At 36.6% G+C, this 10,634-nt stretch overlaps 1 protein-coding gene across 1 annotated transcript; it reads right to left on the bottom strand.

The window, feature by feature from the left end:
- Nucleotides 1-1,129: 1,129 nt before the first annotated feature.
- Nucleotides 1,130-10,426, bottom strand: LOC306864708 (phosphatidylinositol-3,5-bisphosphate 3-phosphatase MTMR6-like). Its single transcript, XM_079408874.1, has 14 exons — nt 10,227-10,426; nt 8,656-8,775; nt 6,529-6,691; nt 6,116-6,273; nt 4,837-4,965; nt 4,325-4,459; nt 4,105-4,237; nt 3,907-4,016; nt 3,604-3,729; nt 3,474-3,523; nt 3,192-3,392; nt 2,983-3,117; nt 2,766-2,892; nt 1,130-1,876 (listed from the first exon to the last, which is right to left on the bottom strand). The coding sequence occupies exons 1-14, from the start codon at nt 10,248-10,250 to the stop codon at nt 1,556-1,558; spliced, it is 1,932 nt and encodes a 643-aa protein (XP_079265000.1). The 5' UTR covers nt 10,251-10,426; the 3' UTR covers nt 1,130-1,555.
- Nucleotides 10,427-10,634: the final 208 nt, after the last annotated feature.

The following is a 10,634-nucleotide window of genomic DNA, read 5'->3' as shown; positions in this document are numbered from 1 at the left end:
GCCTCTCACAATTATGAGATGGTTCTCCACAGAAAGAAGCGATTGGCCCTTACTGGAGTACACATGAAAAAATGACACTTTTGTAATCAGCTTAACTTTAGCACTGTATGCCAAATTCACATACTATCTCTTCTAAATATTATATCAGATTAGAATTAACATGTCTCAAATCATAGTATGTTAAAAAAATAAAATAAAAAAAAAGTTCATTGGGAGTTTATAAAACTATCCAAATTATCCCAAATATTAATTTGGCATTTTGACCACATGCATTTACTATATTTTTGTAGTTTTAAATGTTTATTTTAATAACAAATACAGCAAAACAATAGATGTGAAATATTGTAAAATATATTTAAAAGAACAGTTTCGATTTGAACATTTTAAAATGTAATTTAAATCAAATGTTTTAACTTGATTTTAGTATTCTTTGATTAATTAAAAGTTCAAAATAACAGCATTTATGTGAAATAGAAATATTTAGTTATATATAGAATAGTAGAATAATAGAATAATTTCTGAAGGATCATGTGACACTTAAGACTGGAGTAATGGCTGCTGAAAATTTAGCTTTGCCATTACAGGAATATATTACATTTTTAAATATTAACATAGAAAATAGTTATTTAAAATTGTAATAATATTTCACATTATTACTGCTTTTACTGTATTTGTTCTTAAATAAATGCAGCCTTGGTGAGCATAAAAGATTAGACGTGTATATTGGCAATTGCTTATTTTGTGGCATTATAATATGATTATATATTATGTTTTTATATATATATATATATATAAATAAATATATTATAATATGCTTATAATGTGGCAAAGACAGATTGTTTTAGATTCTTCATTTAGATTAGTAGCCATAATGATTTATTGTTAGTTCGTATAATCACCTGTAAATAAATATGAACTTTGACCTGCTCTATGACATCACATTAACCTTTTGGGTTCCTAACTTATCCCCCCTAATCGACCAGACTGCACATGGGACACTTGTGTGTAGGGCATCTCTACAGTCATCCTTCATTCTGGACAGCATTAATCTTTCCACCCTTCAAGATAACAGCCAGTGACATCGAATAAATTAAGTTTTAAATCCAAACACCTAAAAAATTGAGGATTTGAGTCACAAGTCCATCAGCTCTTTGTTTAATCTTTTCTTTTTAGTGCTATTGACATTCTTTAAAAAATGAGAAAACAAAAACAAAAAACAAGCTTTTTTTCTAAAATGTAGTTGATGACAGAAATAATATTTGAATTGACAGATATAACAATGAATTTACACTAAGGGATCCATCTCTGAATTCCCCCCAATTATTTCTTTGTCTGTCGTACATGAGTGCAGTGCCATCACGTAGAGTAAATGACTGCGCATATGAGCGTTCTCACACACAAACACACACACACACACACACACACACACAGACAGACAGACAGACAGACAGACAGACACAGGCAAACATACTTAGTCTTTCTCACAACAGAATATACAGTTTTTTCCAGTCCTCCTAGATTCTTAAATTTTTCAAAATCAAGTTCTGAAGTGTCCTTAGCAGGTCATTCTGGCCACTCCAAACTCCAAGGTGACCACAGCGGGCTCATTCTTGGAGCCGAACGATCCCGTCAGCTCTCCGTAACAGTTCTCCGTGGCACTGCTGCCCTCTACAGTCCGTTCTCCACCAGTGCTAGCTGGAGCATCTTCCCTGGCCTCCTCTCCGAACACCTCCTCGTCTTCTTCCTGCTGCACTTCCTTCCGACTGAGAAGAGGAGCTCCCAGGATAAGGGACTGAGGTCGGGGAGGGAGACTGCGCTCTCTTGGAGGTGTCTGGGGCTTTAGTGGAGATGTACTCACACCGAACTTCTGGAGCTTCTGTGGAAACACACAAAGACACAGGAAAGCATGTGTCATTTCAAATTAATGAAGCAAATAGAGGCTATCGGTGGGAGCAATGAGGTTAGAGCAACGAAAGATGCAAGAATACTTTATAGACCTGAAAACATGTTCATAACAAAAGCAAAATATGGTGCTGGCAAATGAACAGACAGCTTCAATGATGTTCCTTTGGTTTTTTAATAAAAGTTTAAAATGTTTATAAAAAGATTAATAAAATTATATTATTATTACATGTGAGTTATTAAATTGCCAGACAAAGCAAAAACTGTAAGATGGTTATTAGTAGCAGTATTACTATTGTTAATTAAAAATAAAAATACTAAATAATATAAATAAATACAAAATATATAAACAAACACACTCATATATATATATATATATATATATATATATATATATATATGTACTCATATACTTAAACAGTAACACATAATATAACTATCAATATTATTAGCATTATTGGTATTATGATGGCAGTGGTCAGGAAGGCATTGTTTCTATTAAAATTCTATTTTGAATATTCTCACTTTGTCAGACTGTAGAATGCATTTAATTTGTGTTAACAATATTGCGGTTGTGAGGGATGCTAGTCCATTCAGTGTATTTCACATTCCAAAAAATATCGCATGGACACAGAACTCCAGAAAGCATGGGCTGTCAATTTTACACATTCTATCTGAACACACTGCAAACTGTACTTCAGTCCTTCACATCCTAATTTTGTTCTGACTAACGTCTTCTGATCCCTCAGGGGAAACTCAGTGGTATTACAGCACACAAATCCATGACTACTTCTTTTTCATGGGAAATGAGCATTCAAGGCTTAATTTTTTATCCGATAACTAAATTCCTGAGGTGAACTCACAGTCTTCAGGGCTTGCACTGTGCCCTCAAGCTCTCGGTTGCTTTCTTTCAAGGTGAGGACATGTTTGAGAATGGACTGCCGAGGATGCATGGAACGGTCATACTGATGGTACATGTTTCTCCAGAACCTGCAACACAAACCGGTTACTGATTAAACCATTGCAGAGTCTAAATAAAGGAGGAGTCATTTATAAACAGAAGAGGTTAGTCATCTGTACTTGAAGTGGTAGGCTTGGGTGGATGGTTCCAAGACCGGGTATGATTCTGCAAAGCTTGGGCTGTGCACAGGGTTCAAGTAATTCTGCTTTTCACTCAGAAGGTGAGCCCATAATGAATATGTCCTCTCCTTCAACCTGTAATGATATACAGATGAAGTAAGGGGTTTGAGATGACTGGAAGGAAGCGAATGCATGTTAGTTTTACTCACTGAAGGTCCTCTCTCTGCCGTTGGCTGTTGCCCAGGAAGTTGCCAAACTGGCAGGAATGGACATGCTCGTGGATCTGAATGAGGAACCACTCGCTGAACTCAAAAGCCTGAGGAAACTGTTCAGTCAGCTGCCATACACACTCCAGGAACTGTGTGAAGATGGGTGACACCTCTTTTGGGTCGGGGTTCAACTGATCACACCTGCGGGGAAATAGGCGTCAAGGTTATTCCAGACTCTTCAAACATCTACAGTTAAGAACCAAACAGTGAAGTCATGCTAACCTGTCTGCAAACTTGTGTCCAAAAGAGATCCAGTCTTTTTCAATAAGTACCTGAGAACAAGAGTAAGATATATTAGATGGTGGAAAAAGACAAATGGCAATGTCAGCTCGAACAGATAAACGGCTCTTACCATGAAACCTTTAATGGTGCGATAGTACGGATCCATCAACAGAGAGCCTAGAGCACAGACCTGAGCTGTCCGATCCCATCCATCAGAGCAGTGCACAAGAACACTGGCGCCCTCCACAGTCACAGCCTGGGATTACAAAAACATTTATGACAAACAAGATTATTATAGTTAACTAAAAAATTGTTACTTGACACGATATAAACTTTAACTGGGGGTGTGGGGGTCCAGAGGTATATCCACAATACCTCTGGATATTGAAGAAACAGTGGCATAATACTGCATGCAAGAAAGCTAGAGTTTTACCTTAGCAAGGAATATAGCTGCATCCATAATAGCTTTGATATGACGCAACCATCCGCTGTTTTCCAGTCCAACCAGGTAATCAGTCATGGAAAGTGAGCGCGTTCCCATCACTATTAGAGACACAAAAAACAGAGATGTTGACAATCCACAAAATGAAATGAGAATGAACCGAATTCCCATGCGTCAGCAGTCTCAGACCTTCCAGAAGCTTCTGCAAACTCCCTCTCATCACATGAATATTCTCGATGCCCACAAACTGGAAGCGGATATTAGAGTAGTTGTCTTCATTCTCATAGCCTTTCCCTGCCGCACGATTCGCCAGTGCGTTCAACTGCGAAAACACAAAAAGTGCTTAAGGATCCTGTTATGATCACCCAACTGGCTTGAAGAACACACAAAAAAAATGATGATGTTCTACCTTAGGCCGCGTGTCCATCACATATATATATCGGCTGTTGTGATTAGCCTTGCTGATGGCCTGAAGCATGTGTTCGTCTTCTAAACATCGAGCGCTGAAGCCAGAGAGAGGCTGACTGCACCGACACACTGCCGCCTGGAGACATGACACAAACAAATATAAATGTTCACCACCCCGAAGTACATTATAAAAGCAGAGTAAATGAGGAACGACAGACTTAACAAGAACAATGCAGATGTTGGAAGAAAGCCTCTGGCATACAGCCCTGACTTGCCAGTAAAACTACTGTTTAACATAATCAGCCTCTGTGTGTTGACAAGCCATTACCTGTTTACAATTCAGCTCTGTTTATCTAACACTCCACAGAAGAAACATCTAACGCCCATTACTGTGTCACTGTCAACAGACATCTGCACATAAATGAACCCTACAGATGAAAAAAGGTCTACATCCTTCATTTCAACCGCTGGCTTTCTTTTCTTACTAGTATAGATGGATTAAACCATTCTTACCTTCTTCTCCTGGTAGAAGTATGTAAGAACAGGAAATCGGCCTTTGCTTCTGAACTTGGAGCTTCCGACTATGATGGGTTTACTGGCTGTAACGGGTACGTATAAGTCTCTTGGATATGTCTCACACACCTAAGCACACAATTTAGAGTCCGACACATTAACAATACACAAAAGAAAACAATAACTGCCATAAAGAAAAAAACAACACATAACCGCAGTATAAAAACATGCAATACTAGTAAAAATCATGGAAACACAACACTGAATTTATGTTTCTCATGAGCTAAACACACACACACACAATACAGAATAGTATTACGTACTTTATATTAAACAAGGTTTTTTTTCAATTAACATTTCTAATACCTATCTGTCATCTAATACTTATATTTATTTTACTTTATTTCAGCTTAATCTTAAAGAAAACAATTTATAAACTTATTTAATTATTTTGGTTGATAATATCAACTCTGCCTCAAAACTGTTAAAAGCATCCCAGGATGCATCTCATAAAAGGGTGACTACTTTGAAGAATCTAAAATATGAAATTGAAAATATTTTAATGGAAGTACATTTAGACCAGGGAGTGAAAGAAAGATTTATAAGAATATACAAGAACAGAAATCTTTTGGTATTGTTTAAATCTAGTATTATAAATAGTATATAGTATTATTATTCATTTATTTTTTTAATTGTAAAATATTAAATCTAATACATATAGTAATAATAAATATTAAAATCTATATTATAATTTTCTGCAATGCTTATAAATATATCTACAATAAAGCTTCACATATTTGATTAATCTCAGCATCTAAAGTTTTCAATCAATCAAAAAGATATTCAGATTCATGCACTAATTTATTCAGTAACCTTTTCTGCAGGTTATATTGTTATACAAATAGGTGATATCAGTTGACTTAAGTCTTTTTGTATTATGAATAAACAATTCATTAATCATTCACTCAATTAAAACAGTTTGTTAACAGAGTCATTCACAACCAAAGTATATCAGATTTGTTCACAAATATAACACCACTAGCACTTATAGTACCTACCCGGCCTGGCGTTTGCTTATCTGACTAAAGCCTAGTTTTATTCCAACCACATTATTCTAATACTAGTCTTGAGGGACATACCACTCTATTTTAGGTTGCCTGACAGCCTCATGAGACCTGATTTTAGGTCACACACATTGTGAATTAGATGCAGCATTGCTGTTTCAAAGAAAGAGAAGGTGATGTTGAACATATGCCACACATTCGCCCTCCAATCATACCTTGTACTCCCTGTTAACATCTGTAAGTTGCCACTGGTCACATGGCACACCCATCCGTTCAAACTCAGCTGCGAGGTCTATGAGCTGCCAGCCCTCCTCTCTCTGTTGGTCATTCTGCTTTGGGTTGTAGGAGAATGCGTACAGCTCGTCGTAGGACACTGGTGTACAGAATAAAATAAATTAGTTAATAAACTTTACAAAAGGTGAAAATGAAAGTCAAAGTATTCAGGCGACCATCTGGAGCTGCTACTGATGCTCACATGTCCCTGACCTCCAGCCAACAACGCATGACCATAATATCCATTGTTCAGTCACAGAACAGAGGGTGGCCAAGACCTAAGGGTCTCCCCTGTGACTTTCAGGAAACTTCTGCAGTCTATTTATTCTTGAAGAGGGCAGACATGTTTACCCACCTGGTCTCAGTAGCCTGAGCAGAGAGCTGTAGATATCATGGCAGTCACGCTCTCGTGGAATCACAAAGTGGACAACCCGGAAATTTCGGCACTGAATGAGGAGCGGGCAGCCACTGGTTGTGAGGGACAGCTTCTCCACGGAGGCGATGTGGTGATGAAGGATCTGAACACACAAACACATCAATACAAAACTCATTTAAAGAATTCAACTGAAGTGCATTTGGACAGTTAAGCCATATTTAAAAATGAATGAAGTGGCATTTATTTGAAAGAAAAAATTAAAGTAGGGGTGTACTGATAATAAAAAAAAATGGCCAATATTTTTTTTTTTTTTCATTATAAGGCAGATAAATTGCATACAATATTTAAATTCCATACTATTTTGCCCAATTGAATTAAATATAATCACTTAATCTAAAATTATGTAATGTACAAATGGAGAATAATGTAAATTGTAATGTACAATCGAAATAAAAAGTATATTTATTACATTACATTTATTACAAGTGTAAAATTCATATTTTTAAAGGTTAACTTTAAGTGAGCATTAGATGATGGAAAAGGCCCTTCAAATGTAAAAATATGGAAATAATAATAATAATAATATGGAATAATACATTTCTAATATTGATCAATACTAATAAATAAAACTCTAATATCGTCTAGTAACTGATATATTGTGCCTTCCTAATGTAAAAAAACAAACAAACAATCAAAAATAAGCCTGTAAGGTTTAAAATGACAAAACAATACATATTTACACTGTTTGAAATTAAAACAAAGTCATCCTGTGGTTGTCAAATGTTAGTGGAGCACATTTATAGTTGTGATGAACTCATATTTTTCTAAATACTGGTCTACAATGTTTCTTGCCACAATGGCTAGTCACAAGCATCAGTTTTTTTTAAAAGACATGTTGAAATCTCTCATTTTTTCTTCCTTCCTCTTCTTGTGTTCCTCTGTCTTCAAGAGGAATGTAATGTGCAAGAACATGACAAGGAGAATCTAATACACACATACATGATTACCATATTCAATTAACTACACAGCACTTTTGGAAGGTCAAAATATGTGGTGTTATTAAAATGTGCATGTATCTGCATTTCCATTTGCATCGTCGTGACTCAGTGTGCTGTTGTCATTGATCACTGAAGTGTTTATGTAATGCATAATGCATAAGGAACAGAAGGCAGTGCTGCAGGCAGACAGAGAGACGTTTTGTGCGAGCCGGTCCTGAGAGTGAAGAAGCTACAAGTGAGAGTGCAGAATTTATTTCAGTTGGGTTCCAGACTGTCATGTGAACATCTGTTACTCCAACCAGCCAGATAGTTTTTAGAAAGTGCTGGAACAAAGTCACAAAAATGTGCTCGAGGCCAGATCTCTTGTAAACTAAAATAAGATCAAGGACGCCCTTGTAATAACAGGCTAAAATTGCTAGTATAAACAGAATTCATAATATATATTAAATTGAATACATACCCAATTAAAAACTACATAAATAAATAAATTAAAATATTTTAAATCTATTTTTTTCTAATAATTAAAATAAATGACCTACTGGCCCAAATTGAAATAGCCTTCAAAGTAAGTCTATGGGATTGTTTCATCAGTTTTATCACCCGTCAAGCAAAAACAGTTCAGCCAATTAGAAAATGAATAGCATAATACCAAAAAACCTCTCAAGAGTATATTATAATAAACGTTGTTGGTCAATGTCAGTCAGCATCTAGGCCTCCGATCTGCTTCTTGCGCGGAGAAGACGGTAAGATAAAGTTAATCATCTGCCATACGCTCACACACAGAGACGGAGCGATCAGTGGACTCTAAACCGTGGCAGATCACGTCTTGAGCTATGTGGGTCATTGGTATTCATGTCCTCTCCTGGCCTCCCCTACACTCTCGTATTCACTTGGCCTCGAGGGCAAGCTCAGACGACAGGTTTCCACAGCAACAATGCCTACTGCCAACGTGAGGAACTAGTAACCTCATTCCCATGATCTAACTCACTATAATCCTGTAAACAAAAAGGGTGGTACTGTATATCCAAGCTACCCAGTCGGTCACACAGGAATTCTTTATCACGTCATAACAGATTATTTAGAGGCGGTTAAGAGGGGCTTTTCATACCCATATCTCCTGGGCGCTGGTTGAATTACTCTCCACGAAGATCAGATGTGTGGCCGTCAGATGGAGGGTTCCTGTGACGGACTTGTTGCTAAAGCGATCTAGCAGCTTCACTTGTTCTACCTGTGGAGGAAAGCACACGTTACATTTTTGAAATGCATTAAGATTAACTGTGAAACTGTGAGTAACCCAAGTCAAGCCAAATATATCTTCCACTATGTAAATATGAACCTAACCATGAGAAATTTTTGCATAATCCACAATAAATAGACTCGCACTGGCAGGACCAAGCAAAATCTACTCATGTTTTTCACATTTTCTGCATATGTTTTAAGGGAAAACCTGAGGAATTTATTTAAACATGGTAAAAATCTGTTAAATGGAGCTACGTTTTTATTTGTAGCTCCAAGTATAATCAAAAATGTTAAAATATGTGTTCATGGGGGTTGCATACATATGCCGAGTCATTTGTAAGCTGATAAGCCACAACAGACTCCTACAGTTACATGGCTTTGTATTACATTAACATCACATGAATTGGTAGCGCATATCATATTGGTCAACATCATATAACAAATTACATCCTACTAAATGTTTTGACAGAGTAAAATGGAAAATATTATATTAGAGGTTCGGTTTAGTGTCACCAAACACAGACATCATTCAATCATATCATCTAAAACTACTGTGTATTACAATTAGATTTGCCTCTGTTCCCAGCAACAGGCCTGCAGCTAAGCAACACACTTCCTTTGACCGCAATAAAATCAGCAGACATCACCAAACAAACAGTGATTACGATTTTTAACAGGAAATTTACAAAAGCAACTGTGCGTATAAACTTTGTACAGAAGTTTATGCAGGAGTTCAGGTAGTAAAAAAGCAAAAGTCAGACATAGTCTACGTATCAGTTATACCTTTAACACACACGCATATATATGTATATGTTATTTATACAATGCTTATATTCTTTATTATATTTATTTAAACAGGACCACTTGAGTGCCTTTAGGGGCCCCAGACCCCTGGCTGAACACCCTGACATAAAGATGATGAGATGAAAATAGAAAATAGAGATGAAAATAGAAAAAGATAAAGTTTAGTATACTCCAGTTATTGTAATAACTGTAATAACAGTTATTGTCGCAACAAATAAGACAATTTACAGTATACATAAGGCAGTTTTGTGAGCCTTATTCATTACATCACTGTTCTAATACTTTCAGACAACATAAAAATGCAGAATCAGCCTCCAGGGCCCAAAGCTTTCAGGACAGACCAGTTCTGCACAGATTTTGAAATCTGTCAAAATGGCCACAAAGGCAGAAAACCCAACATAAGGATCACCGGGAATAGATTCAAGTGCATTCGGTTCATTTATACAACAAGGCCAGACGATATAGATGAACATATACACTGATGAAAGCTGCGCATCCAATTTATATAGTGACACCGTGCCATAGGTTAGATACATTTATAGATGCATAGATTCAGTGGCATTTAACAAGTGTTTGTGACTGATTCTGCCACACCAGGGCAGATCTCGCAGAATTCTACTATATAGTCAATTCTACCTTTGGTGTGCGGATGTGCTCCATGATGCCGCTGTTTTAGCGTTTTAGGAATGGATGACAATCCTAAACAGATGCGTTCACACATCGGATGAATAAGTGAAGAATAAATCCGCCTCCGCTTGAAGCCACGTTCAAAACATCTCTCCTACTAGCAGCTAACAGTTTCTGCTGCTCCACTCAGCACTTCCTACTTGGGGCGTGTCTGTGTGAAAAACAGACAGGTGCATTCCGGGAAATGTAGTTTTCGGACGCGTTTGGAATCTTGTAGTTTTTCATTTCCTTTTCATTATAACCTAAATTTGGTAAAGCATTTAACATAATTTGTTTCATAATCTATAAATCATATATTATGTATATTGTGAGTTAGCCTATATCTTTTCTTAGCCTTTCGTTAGAACAGGGGTTTTC

The sequence above is a fragment of the Barbus barbus genome, assembly GCF_936440315.1.
Source record: "Barbus barbus genome assembly, chromosome: 46".
NCBI lineage: Eukaryota > Metazoa > Chordata > Actinopteri > Cypriniformes > Cyprinidae > Barbus > Barbus barbus.
The sequence above is the reverse complement of the archived record's forward strand: the minus strand, read 5'-3'. Positions and strand labels throughout refer to the sequence as shown.

What these genes read in the sequence shown, in the direction of transcription:
- LOC306864708 (XM_079408874.1), bottom strand. Translation starts at nt 10,250, where the DNA reads ATGGAGCACATCCGCACACCAAAG. An exon ending in GCTCAGGCTACTGAGACCAG is followed by an intron (nt 6,274 to 6,528) that starts GTGGGTAAACAT and finishes TCTGTACACCAG; the next exon opens with TGTCCTACGACGAGCTGTAC. An exon ending in GCACCATTAAAGGTTTCATG is followed by an intron (nt 3,524 to 3,603) that starts GTAAGAGCCGTT and finishes TCTTGTTCTCAG; the next exon opens with GTACTTATTGAAAAAGACTG.